This window comes from Microtus ochrogaster, unplaced genomic scaffold, assembly GCF_000317375.1.
Source record: "Microtus ochrogaster isolate Prairie Vole_2 unplaced genomic scaffold, MicOch1.0 UNK2, whole genome shotgun sequence".
Lineage (NCBI taxonomy): Eukaryota > Metazoa > Chordata > Mammalia > Rodentia > Cricetidae > Microtus > Microtus ochrogaster.
The window spans coordinates 21,019,704-21,037,214 of record NW_004949100.1 but is presented as its reverse complement, the minus strand read 5'-3'; the positions used below and the strand labels follow the sequence as shown (position 1 = coordinate 21,037,214).

General features: G+C 46.7%; 2 protein-coding genes across 4 annotated transcripts in view; one reads left to right on the top strand and one right to left on the bottom strand.

The window, feature by feature from the left end:
• The window catches only part of Lgals8 (galectin 8), an 18,661-nt gene extending 9,006 nt beyond the window's left edge, over positions 1-9,655 (top strand). For all 3 annotated transcript variants that reach the window (XM_005365421.3, XM_026788352.1, XM_026788351.1), the window contains exons 6-10: positions 167-223; positions 1,568-1,594; positions 2,224-2,312; positions 4,236-4,401; positions 7,939-9,655. In XM_005365421.3, the coding sequence (XP_005365478.1) occupies positions 167-223; positions 1,568-1,594; positions 2,224-2,312; positions 4,236-4,401; positions 7,939-8,088 (489 nt within the window). In that variant the 3' untranslated portion in view covers positions 8,089-9,655. The remainder of the gene's footprint in view (positions 1-166; positions 224-1,567; positions 1,595-2,223; positions 2,313-4,235; positions 4,402-7,938) is intronic.
• Positions 9,656-9,794: 139 nt separating this feature from the next.
• The window catches only part of Heatr1 (HEAT repeat containing 1), a 46,705-nt gene continuing 38,988 nt past the window's right edge, over positions 9,795-17,511 (bottom strand). The window contains exons 36-45 of the mRNA XM_013353142.2: positions 16,768-17,060; positions 15,987-16,137; positions 14,775-14,933; positions 14,523-14,657; positions 14,280-14,384; positions 14,031-14,199; positions 13,409-13,563; positions 12,850-13,008; positions 11,168-11,276; positions 9,795-10,432 (exon numbers count right to left, since the gene is read on the bottom strand). Of these exons, the coding sequence (XP_013208596.1) occupies positions 10,344-10,432; positions 11,168-11,276; positions 12,850-13,008; positions 13,409-13,563; positions 14,031-14,199; positions 14,280-14,384; positions 14,523-14,657; positions 14,775-14,933; positions 15,987-16,137; positions 16,768-17,060 (1,524 nt within the window). The 3' untranslated portion in view covers positions 9,795-10,343. The remainder of the gene's footprint in view (positions 10,433-11,167; positions 11,277-12,849; positions 13,009-13,408; positions 13,564-14,030; positions 14,200-14,279; positions 14,385-14,522; positions 14,658-14,774; positions 14,934-15,986; positions 16,138-16,767; positions 17,061-17,511) is intronic.

The following is a 17,511-nucleotide window of genomic DNA, read 5'->3' as shown; positions in this document are numbered from 1 at the left end:
CATTACAGATGGTTGTGAGCCACCATATGGTTGCTGGGAATTGAACTCAGGACCTTTGGAAGAGCAGGCAATGCTCTTAAACCACTGAGCCATTTCTCCAGCCCTATGTTCAATATTTTTAAAAAGATTCTGGTGCATGTTAAGCTAATCTGTGATCTTTTTGCAGGGTTTACAGAATATGGAAACATCTACTCTGGGACTGACACAGATAAGTAGAGAAAATGTAAATATTCTCTCTATGAACCAGCAGTTTAAAAATGTTCTTAGTTACCGTCTGTGGAAGGAAGGCGCTTTTTTTTAAGTATGGAGTTTTCTCTGTTTACTCATTTGTGTGCAGGTGCATGTGTACATGAGTGTGTGCGTGTATGTGGAGGTCAGAGGTCAACTCTGTATGTCATTTATCAATTGTTCTACATCCTTTTTATTTATATGTGTGCAGTATGTGCATGTGTATGCATGTTGACATGTGTATTGACACGTGTGTGTGAAAGCCAGATATAGATATTGGATGTCTTCCTTGATTGCTCTCAGTCTTTTGAGGCAGAGTCTCCTTGTTGAATCCAGGGCTTGACAGTTGAGCTAGGCTAAGTAGCCAGCTTGCTCTAGAGATCCTGTCTTGTGCTAGGATTGCAGACAGGCCTCTCCATTGGCCCAGCATTTACAGGGGTACTGAGGATTTGAACTCCAGTCCTCATGCTTGTCCTGAAATTGCCTTAGCCTCTGGAGCATTTCCCGAACTCTTTCACCTTATTTTTTGAGACAGGGTCTCCCACTGAGCCTGACTCCCCTACTGGCTCTGCTGGCTAGTCAGCTCACCCTGGGAATCCTCCTTTCTCTGCCTCTCCAGTGCTGGCATTAAAAATGTGCAATTCTCATGCCGGGCTCTTAAATGGGTGCATAGCAAGCACCTTACCAACTGAGCTGTCTCCCCAGCTTCCCAAATTAAGCTTTTAATGTGAGGCCAGGACAGAAGCAGTTATTTAAGAACCAAGGGGTGCACTGTTTTAGGGGCGCACTGTTTTATGGTCTTGGGCACTGTGTTTTTGGTTGACATGTAACTTACCAGTTTAAATGGCCACCGTTGGTCATGTAAAAAGCATTCTGTCACCCTGCTTCTTAAGAAGCATCGGAATGAAGCATTTGTAAATACCAAACACCAGTTGCACTGCGGATGATTGCTCTGCCCCTCTGTGGCAGCAAGAGCAGTTTTAAAATTGACACTTTGCTGTTCTGAAGAGAGCAAGGCCTTACCCCTCTGCACATCAGTGCTTATGGGTGAAACAGCGTGTCAGAATTTGGAGGGTTCTTGGGAAGGATAGGTAAGATATGTTGGAGTTCACTTGTGAACCTTGAACAACCATGAACTTATTATGGACGGTAACATATTCACATAAAGAAGGATGCTGGACGTGGCTCCAGGGCACGTGACTTTTCATAAGCTCTGTGGTGCCCGTCATGAAGCTCGGTGCCTGTGTGCCCAAGGCAGCTGAGCCATGAAGCACAGCTTCACTCACTGCACACCTGTCTGCCCCGGAGGCTGTTCTCACTCTTCTTTCTCTTCCAACAGGTCCGGAAGTCTGGCAAGACACAGCTGGTGAGTACTTTTGCTTGGTGGTTCCACGTGGACACTTTATAACAGACCCAGAGCAGGAGCAGCTGGGCCCTGGAGGCAGCTGCATTCTCACCACACTGTATGCAGGACAGTTCCTGTGACCTGGTAACAGAGGAGACATTTCTAAAATCATACCCGACTGTCTCCACCAAGAGCATAGACTCAACTGTCACTCACACTAAAATCCTCCCTCCCGCTGTTTGTCTAGGGTTTGAAGAGTCGACAGTTGAAGTCTGTATAGAAATTAAGTTCTAATTAACTGTTACATATAACCTCCACTCCCAGCGAAGTCTAAGGCAGCCCCTAGCATTTTACTTTCCCTGGACAGATACAGCCTCAGGCATGTATCTGGACCACTCCTGTGGGCTGCTGGTCCCCTAAGACAGAATGACTGTAGGCCCCAGGCGTGATACCTGGGCAGGCAGTCGGGTCTCATGCAGGTGTCAGGTGCCACCATGGTGCTGACCCTTGCATGGCACCCAGCTGAGATAAAAGCCAAGGTTTGCCCCCTCCTGGGGGTCACAGACTCAACCGTGCCTTCATATTGTTGGCAGTTTCCCCACAAAGTCCTTGTCTGAAGATGCCTCTTTCTGACTGTGGCCCCTTTTCAGAGCCTGCCATTTGAAGCAAGGTTAAACACCTCCATGGGCCCTGGACGAACCGTTGTCATTAAAGGAGAAGTGAATGCAAATGCCAAAGGGTCAGTATTGCTGCCTTCCTGGTGCCTCAGGACTTGGGTATGTGGGAGGAGCTGCTGCGCTTGCCTGAAAGGAGGGACACAGTGCAAGGTCCCGCTAAGGAGCTATCAGCAGTCAGGACTGAGCTCTTTTGGCCAGGCAGGTGACATTTTTGCCCATGAGGCTCTTCTTGCCCAGGATAGCCTCAGTGTACCAGACTTGGGGTCACAGTACATACCCTAAGAAGCCAAGTTCAGCTCTTCACCTTCAAGGAGCCAATGAAAACAGCCAGATTAATAATGGAAAGTTAAGGACTCAGTATGGCCACATGGGGAAGTGAGATAGAGTTCCAGGGACCCCTAATGTGCACTTGCAGGGTCCTGCAGCAAGATTAAAGTGAATTAGAGGTCAAGGTCCCAGTCAAGGTGTGCTTCCAGCACCAGGGCCCATTCTTGTCTGGGCTTCAGGTGGCCTTATAAGGTGCAAATGTTTTTCCAGGCAGTGAATTCCCACTTTGATTGGCGCTATTTCCTTCTCCTAGCATGAGACTCCTGGGAAATCCCCATTTCCTGGAGTCCACTGTTTCAACAGTCTGACAGATTGAGGTTCCCTTTCTGTGCTACAGAACATGCTGCTTTAAGAATCTTTTTTCTGGGCCGGCATGGTAGTGCAGGCCTAATCCCAGCATGTGGAGGCAGAGGGCAGCCAGGACAATACACATGAGAATGTCTCCAAAAAAAGGATTTCAGGGGTGGGGCTAGGGAGATGGCTCAGAGGTAAAGTGTGGGTAACTAGCACCCCTGTGAAAAAGCTGAGGGTACTAGCATGCACCTATAACCCCCAAGAGAGACCCTGCCTCAAAAAATTAAGGTAGAAGGACTAGAGAGATGGCTGTGATTAAAGCGTGCTGCTTTTGCAGAGGTCAGTTTCCAGCACCAATGTCAAGCGGCTCACAACCTCCACTAACTACTGCTCAGGGGATCTGGTGCCCCCTCTGGTCTCCACAGGCACCTGCACTTACCTGCACATAGCTATGCACGTATGCACAATTAAAAAATAGTTAAACAAATCTTTAAAAATGAGTGAGTTAGAAAGCAATACTGGAAGACACCCAGTGTCAACCTCTGGCTTCTGTGTGCACACCTGCCCCCAAGTATCTCACACACACACACACACACACACACACACACACACACACACACTCCCCTGTAGTGATATTTTTTGTTTTAACAAGTAAAGCTTGCCTGAAGATCAGAGTGCAGAACTAAGCCACTAGAAGCCAGGTTGTGGTGGCTCACACCTTTAATCCCAGCACTTGGGAGTCCCATGGCTTTAATCCCAGCACTACAGAGGTGGGCACAGGAAGTGATATGACTGGGCAGAGAGAGGAGTATAAGGCAGGAGGAGACAAGTTCTGCGTAGTCTGGAGATGCATTGTGAAGCAGGCAGTCTGAGGACACAGTCTAAGGAGGAAGTCAGTTCAGGATCACCCTTTTAGTCTGAGCACGGGTAGAGGTAAAAGGTTTCTAGTGGCTGGCCACTCTGCTTCTCTGATCACTCAACTTTCACCCCCTAATATCTGACTCCAGGTTTTTATTAAGAACAATTAGAATTCGTGCTACACTCCCCTTTTTCCAAGATGTTCACATTCTTGAGTGCTTTTAAAAGGAATCTGTTTCCTAAAGTAGCATCCTTTCAAAAGGAGAATATGTAGAACTGATTGGGGAGTGCCTGCCTTGAGGAGCTGAGTACTCATGGGGTTCACTTGTTCTGAACCCCTAGCTGCTGCTAAGCCAGACCTCAGCTTCAGCACCGATTCTAATCTCAATTGCAAATGAGTCAGTGGCATGCACATTGGGATTGGAAGCCCCTCCCCCACGCTCCCTTGCATGATTTGTAGTTAGTACTGTGGTTCAAGACTAAGATTTTTTTTCTTTCTCTTACAGCTTTAACGTCGACCTAGTGGTAGGAAAATCTAGGGATATCGCTCTGCACTTGAACCCACGCCTGAATGTGAAAGCATTTGTAAGAAATTCCTTTCTTCAGGATGCCTGGGGAGAAGAAGAGAGAAATATTACCTGCTTCCCATTTAGTCCTGGAATGTACTTTGAGGTAAGATTATGGCTTCTGTTTTGTTTTGCTTTGAAATGAGATAGGAAAAAAGGAATCCTGAGAACACAGTAAAATAACTTTTATTTAAACCTGACCTCTAGGTAGGAATTTATGCTGTTGTTCACTGACTGTGGAGGCTGTGTTTGAACACGGGCTGTTGGTGTGAACAACAGGGCCAGTATAATTGACATCCCAGAATACTTGCCATTTGTCATAGTGACAGTATCTGTCACCCCAAGGAATTCTGACAACAACTTTGTCTCAGGACTGGAACTACAGATGTACTCCTTGGCACGAGTTACTCTTTAGCATGAGGGCGTGTGTATATGTGTGTACGTGCGTGTGCTTGTGTGTGTGTGTGTGTGTGTGTGTGTGTGTGTGTGCAGCCACTGTTAAGTTGATGTTAGGTGTCTTTCTGTAGCTCTCCCTATTTTTTTGACACACATCTCTTACTGAGTCTGGAGCTCACCAATTGGCTAGATTAGTCAACAACAAGCCTTAGGCTCTACATCTCTGCACCTCAGCACTGGGAATAAAGTCCCTGCCACCATACCCAGTTTAACTCAGGTCCTGTGTAAGGCACTTTACCTACTGAATCATCTCCCAGCCACACATCTGCACTGTAAGTGGGAACCCTAACAGTGCCTGTTTGCATTGCCCACTGCCTCCACAGTTCCAGATGCTGGCAGTATTTCTTTTTAGGAGCTGATCCTGTTGGTGGGTGGCTAAGGACTAGTACACAAGTCCCTCAGACCTAGAGGGCTTGCAGTTTCTAGGCCCCAGTATTATTATGTTAATCCATGGCTTTTCCCACAGCCACCTTTTCTGGGGTGTTTTCTGATTGTAGAGTGCCGGTTTCCTTGGGATGTAGATGCTAGCTGGCTGGCTTGGCTTTCTCACTGGCTTAGGTGACTGCCTCCCGTGGTCTCTCCGGATTTTTAACTCACATGCTTAAACTATTGGGGTTCTCAGGGACTCATCCAGCTGGCTGTTAAAGTATGAGTGCCAAGTATTGTTGTGATTTAACAGTCACATAAATCCAAGTTACAGGATAAGGAAGCACCCAGTGCTTGGAGGGTCGGCAGATAGGGACAGGGACTTCAAGGTTCCTTGAAGGTGCGGGTATTGACTGTGAATCCAGAAGACTGAGCAAGATCTGGAAGGCCAGGTTTAGGACACTTTGAAGAAGTCTCTAGAAGTGGGGGGTGTGGCTCAGAGTTTGTGGTTGGCAGGGGCCAGGGTATATGGGGTCACCCAGGGTACACAGGAGGGAGACAGGGGTATCTCTAGAAGGACTGGTCCTGCGGCTGAGAGGAAAACAGCAGTATAGCTTGGTGCCAATTCAGGACACTGAAATAAAAAGGTAACAAAAGTCAAATAATGCTGAAAAACAGAAAAATGAAAATTAAAATATTTACCTTCAATTTGACTCAATTTGATAATGCTATGCTATTGAGATAGATGAAGCAGGGGCTGGAGATGGCTCAGTGTTAGACATGTGCTGCTCTTGCAGAGACCTGATTGTTTCCAGTCAGCACCCGCACTGGGTGGTTCACAGTTACCTGTGACTCACGTGCACATACCCCACATACGAATAATTAAAGCTAACATAAACCTAAACAAAACAATTAGATGGCGCCCATTCCAGACATTTTTCTGTGGACACAGGGAGACAGGTGGGCACACTGCAGATCTGTACTCCGCAGCACATGGACTGGCTTCCCTCGTGAGTGCTCGTGCTCCAACAATGATTACCTGTGCTGCTGCTGGCTTCCCACAGTAGCAGGCTCTTCGTGTCAAACCTCGGACTTTTCAGTGTGCTTTCCCCGAGGTTCTTGCAGATCTTCCCACTATGCCGTTCCTTTCAATTACACAGGACCTTGTACTTCAAATCCACTTACCCTGATCCTGTGTATGTGTGAGAGAGAGAGATTTGTACCACGCCTGCTCTGCCGTTCAGTGCTTTATTCTTTGAGGCAGTGGCTCTCACTGAACCTGGAGCTAAGCTGGCAGCCAGCTAGCCCCAGGCATCCTGTAAGCACACCCTCACCTGCCATAGGTGGCCCAGCTTTTTACTTGGGTGGCAGGATCCAAACTCGGGTCCTCACACTCACTTGAACAGCAAGTTCTCTTATCCACTGAGCCATCTCTCCAGCCCCACTGGGCCTCACAGGCAAGCACAAGTCACTAAGCCTCCACCCCTAGCTCTGCCTTACAATCTCATTCAATATTGCATTGCACTGGAATATTGTTCAATACACAATCACTTATGTGACCTGGCTGTGCCAAGACATCTGTCACTGCATCGAGTGGAGCTCACAGAGCATCAGCTTCGCTATCCTGGATGCTATTAGAAGTCCAGAACAGTCAGAATCAGAGCCAGAACACTGTTTTCCCAGCTGCTCTGGGAGGCAGATGCACTCTGCGGGTCACATGCCTTCCTGTTTTTGTCTAGCTGCAGTGTTTCCACTTGCTGCTTTTGCACTTATTTGACACCCAAGGGAACTTGCTAGGATTGTATCTGGCTTCTTGCCCTGCATTTCCACTCTCTTTTTCCTGTGTATTATGATTTTGAGATTTCCCCCATTCTTGGGGAGAATCTCAGTAACAGATAGTTCCCCAACTCCCTGTGGAATTTTTGGTTTTAAGTCAGTTATGTTATGTGCTCAGTTCCACCTTATTCTGACTTCCGGTGGTAGCTTTTTCCATTGCTACTGTCTAAAGAATAGAACCTTAATGAGTTCTTTGCATTTTCAAGTTTGATGCTCTAGGCTGATCTCTGGGAACGGGGCAGGCCCAACCCAGGCTGTGCCGTCTTCTGAAGTCTTCACTGTGGCAAGGAGCACAGTGCAGAGTCACCAAAATGGCCTTTTCAGTGAGTGGTCACTTGGTACAGTCAGTGGCCCTACTGGCAGCAAAATGCAGGCTTAGGTGTCTAGGCGGTGTTATAGGACACTGGCTCTGGATGCTAGGGTTACTGTTAGGAAAGTGCTCAGAAGGGTGGGCAATGGTGATGCGTCTGCCAGGATGCCAGTAACTGCAGAGCCTGGGGTCTTGATCCTGACAAGCTTTTTGGAAACAGGTAGAGGCCAATAAGTTCTGAGCAAGGACAGTTAGGATTTCTGAGTAACTGCTCTCCTTACCAAGTGTCCCAAGCTGTTGGAACCTCATCAGTTGACATGGCCAAGACCCTAGCATTGAGGTTCCAAGGTTCAGCTTCTCAGAGAAGGGGGTGCAGGGCAGCAATCAGCACCTTACTCTTAATTCCCAAATATCACGAGAGACGCTTCCCAGCTTCTAAGAGCCAGGAGCAGAATGGGGGAGGACTCTTGAGGACCTGCTGAGACACGGTGCTGAAGCAGATGCCACATGGCACATTGGGGATTTGGATTGCCTTTGAAATCACTCAGAAGGGAATCAATGGTACAAGGCTGGGAAAACTTCTCCAAGCTCAAGCCAAATGGCTTCCCTTCCGACCCTCTGTTAATATAGAAGAAACAAACTTTAAAATGAAGGTATGGTCTCTTCTCTTTTCAGATGATAATTTACTGTGACCTCCGAGAATTCAAGGTTGCGGTCAACGGCGTGCACAACCTGGAGTACAAACACAGACTTAAGGAGCTAAGCCGTATCGACACGCTGGCAGTGGATGGAGACATCCATTTGCTGGATTTAAGGAGCTGGTAGCTACCGTGACCGCAAAAATCCCTAAAATACAGAATGGCTAATGGGCTACTGGCCATGTCAGATGCATCTTGTTTTCACCACATTGTTTATGTTGTTTGAGCTCATAGAACATCAAAATCTACCTGGTGTTCTCAGGCCTGGCCTGAGCACATGCAGTGTGGCTATCACTGTTCGGGGGAACAAATCTGGGGCAATCCCAGCTTACACCAGTGAGGCTCTGCACACAAGGCCTCCTCTTGCAAAACCACACTCAACAAATATTTAAGTGCCTAGTCTAAACTAGTTAATAGGGATGGAAGGCATATTTCCTGTATATATATTCTGAGCTGGACATAGACCCGGTGGTACCCAGGACCAGTGTAGTCCCTGTTTTCTGGCACTCACTTGCCCATGATCTCCTGCTGTAGGGCTTTCCTACATTAATGCATTAATCCCACTAGGGGCGTCTGTAGTTAAGGTCAGAACAATATACTAATGGATGGAAACTTCCTCAGTGATCCTTTCATAATCAACATCCTATCATATCTCATAATAAGTATAACACTTATTTAGCTCTCACTTTAAGCTTTAAAAAATACTATGCTGAACACAGCAGAAAAATTGAGGAAAAACCCCTGAATTAGAACAAGTGTTGTGCTCCAAGTAGACTTCTGCTTATTTGCACTCAACTCTGTCTGTGCCTGTGGCAAAGTGCGGAAGAGAATGATAAATGCAGTTTGCAAACCTTGGGTAACTCACACCAAGATGAGACTCGGTGAATGTGCAGAACCATCGAAGCAAAACCTACACAGGAGGGTAATGTAAGAAAGTTGAGTTGCCATGTAAGCCAGCCCTTGCCACATGTCTGTCTACATCAGCAGTGAGGTCAGACGCTGCTGTCTGCTAGGGGGCAGCTTGCATCAGCAAGCTCGGCTGCGGCACTCTGTAACTTCTGTGTGACTGAGCTGGGAGAAGCTCTAGGTGAAGTCTTCACAGTTCCAATCTTGGTCTGGATTTCAAAGGTTTGGTGTGGGGACGGGGGGGGGGGGGAGGAGTAATTTCATCAGGTCATTTTATTATTAAACCACAGGGTAGAATTCTACCAGGGCTTGAGTACTGACAGCCAATTTGCCCAGATATATGTATTCATACATGGAAATTATACCATCACCATTTCTTACTTTTTAGGAAGTACTCAATGCAGCAACTGCAGTCCTTCATTCTTTTCATGTCAACTATTTAAACTGCGGGGGTGGTGGGTGGAGCTGGGCAATCTGCTGGAGCCCAGGAGGCTCTAGACTCCCCACTGCTGCTTCTCCATGAAGGCATGACTGCTGAGACTTTGGGGGCGGAAAGGCATCGGGGAAAATAAAAGCGCATTCATAGAAAAAGCTTATTTTCATTTCTGTTTTATGCAAAGCTACTAAGACTAATTTTGAATAGAATCAGTCTTAATTCTTAGAATCTGGTCTTTAAAAAAAGTGCTGGAATTTAAGTTGTGAGATGTTTCATTGTATATTTCTAACTTTTATTTCTAAAGTTCAAAATGGCCTTTTTGCTAATCATAATTCCGCATTAAAATTTTGTATTAAATTAGGATACTCTATGGAGTACTTCTTCCATGCTGTAGATACTGAAGGCAAACTGATTTATCTCTATTTGCACTCATTTCCAGCCTCGCTGTAACAATACCAGCTAGAGAACCATAGAGCTAGCACCGCTGTCCTTCCTGTCAGCTGTCAGTCTATTCTGTCTCCTCACAGACAGGAAGCTGAACAGTGCAGACAAGCACAGCCCTGTCAGACTGCATGGCAGAGCTGCTCCAGCCGTCAGTCTACCCCAAGTGGCTGTCACCAGGAACTTTCCTTGTTGAATGTTGCTGCCTGATGCCATTTCTTGACCCAGGCCACTACTGTGAGTGTTAGGACCTACAAAATGTATACCACACACAAGGTGCTGCAAGGCACAGCAAGATCCTGTGTTTCAGGGAAGCACTAGGCCTCAGGCACTGAAACTGAGCAAGCTGGCCTCGTCCAAAACACCAACTAGGAAGAAGACGAATAGCAGACAGTTTGTATAAAACACCATTCCATTTTCTCCTTAGCAAATCTGTACAAAAGGCAGGAGAGGCTTCTGTGGGAGCCCAGACAGGCAGGGATTTTGTGAAAACATTAAATATTGGGAGATGTAAAAGTACCAAAAATAATATGGCACCACATCCCCCCAAAACCATGAGACTGAAGCGGCGAGCACGAGGCAGCGGTGCGCGTCCCACTTCAGAAGTAGCTCTGCAGCGGCTCCCCCAGCACGGTCTCCAGCTGCTGGACTGTCTTCTGGCACTGACGCTCCACTTCTTCACATTCGTCTAACAAACAACACCAGCGTTAGAGTGGGTCTGCCAGCCATCCCGCCCAACTGCCACTGTCCCTCAGTGCACAGAAAGTACCCAGCAGGCTGTGACCCGAGCTGCTCCCTCACTGACCCCCCCACTCATAGCCATGTTCTTGTTCTTGGCTGCTGAAGAGGACCAAGCCACATTCAAATGCAAGCTCCAGAGAGACCCCTATATAGGAGCTCTCGGGGTTAGACGTCTGGGTATGCTTCTACCCAGAACCTAAGCCAGTGAGATACGAAGTCACCTCTTCCGTCACCATCCCCAATCAATATGAAGGGCATTGGGAGGTCCGATGTAGAGGCATATCAGTGCAGAGGTATATTCCCGCTTAAAGCAGCTCCACCTGCCACTTAGTGCTATCATCAACATCTTTAAACTTTCTGAGATTCTGGTTTCTTAGGTTCTTTTAAAAGAGGGACAGTGTGAACCCACTGCAAGATTATGTCACCACTCAACACTGAGCACCAACAAGTACAGCTCATCATTCCAGGGGACAACTGATTATGTCCTTAATGGCACAATGAATCATAGGAATATTTGAAGTTACTGCATGAACAATACAATACACACTGCAGGCTGCTCTCAGTAACTGTGAGGTCACAGCTTCCTGACTTGTGCCCCAGGCACGGGTAAAGGACTCAGACAAATCTGTGTCGGCCAGTGGCCACAGGGTTTTGCATCTTTGTTTATTAGCTTTAGGCTTACCTTCCATCAGTTCTGCTAGAAAAGGAATCGACTCCGGAAGCAGAACAATATAATTCTCTCTCAACTTTTCAGCCACTGCTAAGACAGTAATCAAGGCTGCAAACCGCACCTGGAAGGAACAGGCATCAAGAATGAGGCCGTTTCATCTGTTCCTTGCTGCTGTTCAGTACCTTAAGACCTGACCTGACTGGAGATGGTGCTCTTTACATAGTGTCCATAAGGTACACTTCAGTAGCCATTTGAGAGCTATTTAGAATAAGGGTAATCTACTTATCAGGGTCTTTCAAACTGTGTTCTAGCATTAAAATGTGGGGAAAAAATACTCGATTTCCTTTACCAAAAAAGAAAAAAAAAAAAAAAAGCAAATTCAAAGATGGCTCGGGGGGGTAAAGATGCTTGCCACCAAGCCTGGTGCCTGAGTTCAATCCTTAGGTCCACATAAAGAGAGAACTGACTTTTGCAAGTTGGCCTCTGACCTCCATAAGTGCACGACAGCAAGTGCATGCCCACCCTAATATATAAAAGTAAAACAAAACATAAAAAAAGAAAAGAAAGAAAAAAGCAAGTCATACAATCTAACTAGCCAGGAGGTAGTTTGTTGGGTTGCCTGAGATGGTACCACCTGGCGATGGAGTGCCTTGACATCTCTGACAGCATCTGTATGACCAAGACACCTACTTGGATAGTCTCATTTCAGCACTGAATAAAAGTCTGGGTGTTCCCACATAGCCTGCCGATCATGAGCAATCCAAGTAGCTATGGAGCATCGACAGCAGCCCGCAAAAAACAAAATGGTCCCCTTTCAATTTGGAATAATTTTCATAATTCATTATATTTAATCAAGATTTTCCTAACATGTAATCAAAATAAAATACTAAAATAAATTTGTTTCTGCAACTATGTAGAACCTATGATAGCTTTACTGTTTCCAACTCCTAAAAAAATGTAATCAATTTAAAATAAATTTGACTAAAAGTCTGCTTTGGGCTGTTTACCCAAGTGAGATTCTCATGAGAAAGTGATTTATTAATAAAACTGCTAGAAAATTCCAGGTAAGGAATGTCAACGTACCCTGAGTCCATTTCTACTCTAAAAACAAGGACCGACTTCAAGTGGTTACTGTTTTAGATGAAGAGGAATTTAGAAATATTTTAATGCTTATGCTTGCCATGACTAGGAGGTTGAGAAATATAGCTATTTATAGAGCCTGCAAAAGAAATAAGGAATTTTCTATTGTATATGTGTGTGTATGTATTTGTGTGTGGTGGATGCCACGTATACTTGTGTGCACATGCATTAGAAGGCCAGAGGCCAATTTTAAGTGTTGTTCCTCAGGTGCCACTACCTTGTTTTTCAGCACGTCTCTCATTCTTACAAGGCACTCCTGGACATACATCATCATGCTGGCTTCTGATGTGTTCTGGAGATCAAACTTCAGTCCTGTGCTTGCACAGTAACAATGAGCACTCCATCAACTGAGACATCTTCCGGCCCAAGAATTCTTCATAAAGGCTAGCATTCTATATCATACAGTAGACCAGACTTCTAGTGATGAGACCTAGGGCCAGGCTCTCCCTATCAGTGTCCTGGGGCTGGCACCCATGACTACAGGTGGATATTTAGGCCACACCCATGGGGGGGATGCAACTTCAGCTTCAGAGACTGTGACCCCCAGACCTCACCTTAGGGGAGGAGTCTCTTGTCTTCAGCAGAATCTGGTAGTTGAGGGGCTTCCACATGGAGTCGTCTGCCATGGCCACAGAAAACTGTGCGATGCAGGGCACTAGGTGCTGTGTCACCCGCTCTTGGAACCGCTCTTCTCCTCCAAGCCTGTTTTCCAGCTGGGAAGAGAGACGTAGGTGTCACCTTGCTCCTGAGCACACCCCTCATGTGTGTTCCCCCGACCCTAACCTTGTCTCTTCCCTCTGGAGCTCAAATGGCTACAAAAGCCCTTTCCTGTGGGGGCAGGCATGCCCAGCGAGACTCAGTTGACAGCCAACATACCTTTTCAATGGATAAACTGACAATGAGATTGTATTTCAGGCCTTTTGAAAAATTCCCAGGTAAAACTCAACACCACAATGAAGACAAGTCATACCACAAAAAGTCCATTTTTGAATAATATTTTCATAAACGATCCCTCCCCTAAAAAAAAGTCTTACAAGCTACTATGTAGCACACATAAAACGGCAAAGATCAATCCAGGCAGTCTCAGTGACTGAAGACCGTCCAGTGGGTTACCTGATCCACCAGGGGCATCATTAAGGCTTCTGCTCTCTCTTTACTCATGAAATTCTGGGTGTCGAAAAGGAAGATCTTGTACAAACAGCTTAAGATGAACTCCAACAACAAGCAGCACTTTTCAGGGTCCTGCTCAGAGTCAAAAAACGCTTCATCTGCAGGAAAGAGCACAAGCGGGGACACTTCTCAGTTCCTGGTGTTCTAGACATTGCCACAATATTGTAAACTACAAACTGTAAACGGTAGAACCTGAACAGTGGGGCTCTCCTTCAGAGCAGACTGCAATGCTTAGCTGGGCAAGTTCAGTGACTTCAGCTAGCTATGAGCAGAGGAGAGACCAACTCAAACAGAGATGAGCCACGGTCTCACCTGTATCAGGAAGTAAGTACTCTACCATGACTTTCTCCAGCCTCAAGTTTACTATTACAATAATGGTAATAATGCCCACTTCATTCTTTCTCTGTGCCCACTGATTATTGTTCGTTCTAACATAACAGAAAATCACCATCCTTAGCAGGTAAGTCAAGGAACATGAAAGTCTTTTCTGAGCTCCAGGTCTCATGCTAACTGCCTGTGTCAGACACATGGACAAGGCTGGTACTGGCCCAAAGGAGTTACCAACCTGTTTTGGAGATGTTTACTTGGTTCAAGGTGTCTGCAAAAGGTTTCACCAAGTGGCCAGCAAACAGAGTGAAAAGGCCTTTCAACTTCTCAGCAATGCAGTTGGCCAGATTGTAGAATGTCAGTAGTCTGTCCTTTGGGGCGTCTTCTGTCTTGGCCCAATCATACAGCTACAACCAGGAGAACAGTGATGTCATCTACTCCTCCTGCCACTTACAACAAGCAGGAGATTCAGGGAAGAAAGCCTCACCTTGAAGAAGAGAGGCCTGAATGTGACCTCAGAGAGCTTCACCACCATGGCAACTAGACAGTCAATGATCCGAATTTCCGTTTTCCCAACTTCCTCTAGATTAGCCTGAAAATGAAGGAACTAATTAGACAGCATGGACTAAATGCTTTGGCAAGGACAAATGCTGCACAGCTAATTCTTACCGGGCTCTTGCACAGACGGGAGATGACAGCTCTAGGGTATGGGGAGTGGGAATCAGCTCACCTCAGAGTGCTGTGCCCGGAAGTCCAGGGCGTCCAGGAAGAAGGTGGTCAGCTGAGATTGGTGAGACAAGAGCTCTTCCTTCTTCATCACCGTGATGTGCTCTTGCAAGATGCTCATAAACGGGCCCATGTGATTCTACCGTGAATGCAGCAGAGAATACAGGTTTGTTTATTTTGTCTTAGAGCTCAGTGCATCCTCACACATTCAGGACCAGCGTCCCTCTCCAGAGTCCAACAGTCAATGTGACCTCACCTTCCAGTTCTTCTGGATCTGCCTGAAAGTCTTGCTGATGGCTGGCAGCAGGACTCGAGGTGAGAGCATAGTGGCGAGGGTCTTTTTAAGAGATGTCAGGCGGATGTTAGCCTGGGAGGCAGAACCCATTTCACTAGTGATTTTCTCTAGGTGAATCACCTGTAGGGACATGAAAAACAGTGACTGAGGGCACTGGACTATGCTGACGACTGCACTCACAGAAAGGCTTGGTGATGGCAAGCAGCCAGCTCAAATGGCAGAGCACAGAATTCTTTTAAAGGAAACTGACTATCTTCAGATATAACTAAGTAGATGTTTCTCCTAACTGGAAGCCAGGGAAGGTGAGCAATGAGCCTATAAGCACAAAGGCTTCTTGGCCCGATGGTTTTCCTACAACTCATGTTCCTCCTCACTAAAAACAGTTGAGGATGATTCCAGCAGCCTAGCTCCCTTGCAAGACAATGACTTTGAGCCCCAACCTGTAGTCAATGAATGTCAAGTCCCTAGCACAACGGCAGTCAAGACTTTAGCTTCACAAATGACAAGTGATCCCACAGCAGAACAGTAATAACCCTGTCAACAAGTGGTTAACACTCAAGGGTATTTTCAATCAAAAATGCCACTTGCCTACAGTGTGCTGACAGGCAACCACTCCACCTACCATGGAGGAAGTCCACTATATGAAACACCTTACAGTTAAGAAAGCTTTCCCATCAAAATCAAAGCATACTGGTTTCCAAAAGTAACAGTAGGGCCGGGCGGTGGTGGTGCACGCCTTTAATCCCAGCACTTGGGAGGCAGAGGCAGGCGGATCTCTATGAGTTCGAGACCAGCCTGGCCTACAAGAGCTAGTTCCAGGACAGGCTCCAAAAAACCACAGAGAAACCCTGTCTCGAAAAACCAAAAAAAAAAAAAAAAAAAGTAACAGTAGGCAACTCTACCTGCCCATTCTCAAAGTCTGAGGTAAATAAAAGCAATACATTCTGTACTACTGAGAAACGGAGCCAGCCTACTCAAAAAGGGAGCCTTGCCTGTTAGCTCCATGATGAAGCAGAAGGGACAATGACAGAAAAAAGAGATACATGTTCAACAGACAGAAACAAGAATCATGTCTGTCAAATGGTGGTGAATGAAGAGCCAGTAAAGGGACTGAAAGGTAAAACTGTTTCCCTTGCCACCCTGGGTAGCAAATCATAGCTGACCAGAGCCTACCTGGATCAGAAGTCCTTCAAGGTAGGGGCTGATGAAGTGTGGGAGAGTTTCAACAACTTTGTGCAGGGCAGCCAGGGCGCTGAGCAGGCAGACTTCACTGTGGACCAACTCACTGGTGCTCTTCATGGCTGCTAACAGCGATGGCATCAGACTGGCAAGAAGGAACAAGAGCATTAGAGCAGCTTTACAGCTCAGACACGCACGGAGAAGGGGATATGAAGAAAAGCCCTTGGCCAGCTGGGCTTGCTATAACCCTGTAACCTACAGTGTACAGAATACTGCCTGCGCGTTTTACACCACTTGGTGCCAGCAGTGCTGACACACTGGTAACTATTACAGAATGTCCTCCAATGACACGTGCTAGGTGTCAAGACTGTGCAAAGCACGGCAGCTTATGAAGAGAAACCCTGAGGTATGCAGAGAATGCCCCGTATTACACATGGCAGGGCTTTAAACAAGTAACTCGCCACAGCTGCACAGCTGGTTATGGTCAGAGCCAACAGCAGTCAAGAGCATCGAGCTTCCCTCTGTGGCAGCAAAAGGCTGCTCTGGCCATGTTTCTCAACAGGGAATCGCACCACTGCTCCCTAAGCACAGGGATTCCACAACGGAAGAGCATCACCAAGCAACGTGTCTGAAGGTCACAGCAACGGTGCACTTCCCAGTGAGATCAATTTTTTCACAAGTCTATTTTCATGCACTTTCTATCTCTAGTCGGGAAGCCCAAAGGTCCGCGAGACATTCCCCCCTTTCTGCCGTAGTGGCTCCTGTTCCATGGTACCTGGGAAGCTGAGGGATGGCCAGTGCTTCCAAAGTGGAGGTCACCTCCGCTATGCACAGCAGGGCACTTCCCAGGACGTTTTTCTCCTCCTTTTTCTCTGGTGCTATCAGCTTTACTGCAGTGCTCAGAACGGGTATGAAAGGCTCTCGGTTCCGTGCTCCAAAGTTCTTGCACAGGAGCTTTAGGGTGTACAGCGCTGTCTGTCTGTTAATCGCTTGTTCGTCTTCTGCCTCCTTTTTCTTATGCTGCACGATGTCTAGAAGGACTGGAACCAGCTTTAGAAAGCGGTGAACCTGAAGAGGCAGTCAAAATGACCAATAATCAGAGCTATAAGGAGGGCCAGTCTCCTTTCCCATCTTCCCTGCTTGGGTCTATCTGATGTGATTCAAGTCCCAAGCCACAAACCACATTCAAGTGACTGTTCCTTTTTAGTCCCCAGTGGAGCGGTGTTAGCCAGGGCCTTGATCATGTTAAATGAGTGTTCTACCATGGAGCTACAATCCCAACCCTCTTGCGCCAGATCTCATTACCGATGGTTCTGAGCCACCACGTGGTTGTTGGGACTTGAACTCAGGATCTCTGGCAGGCAGCCAGTGTTTATCTGTGGAGCCATCTAAGTATTCAGCCCTCTTTTTGCATTTGACTTGAGACAGGGTCTCACTAAGCTGCCCCGACTGACCTAGAACTCACTATAGAGTATGAACTTGAGAGCCTCTTATCTTGAACTGACCTAGAACTCACTAT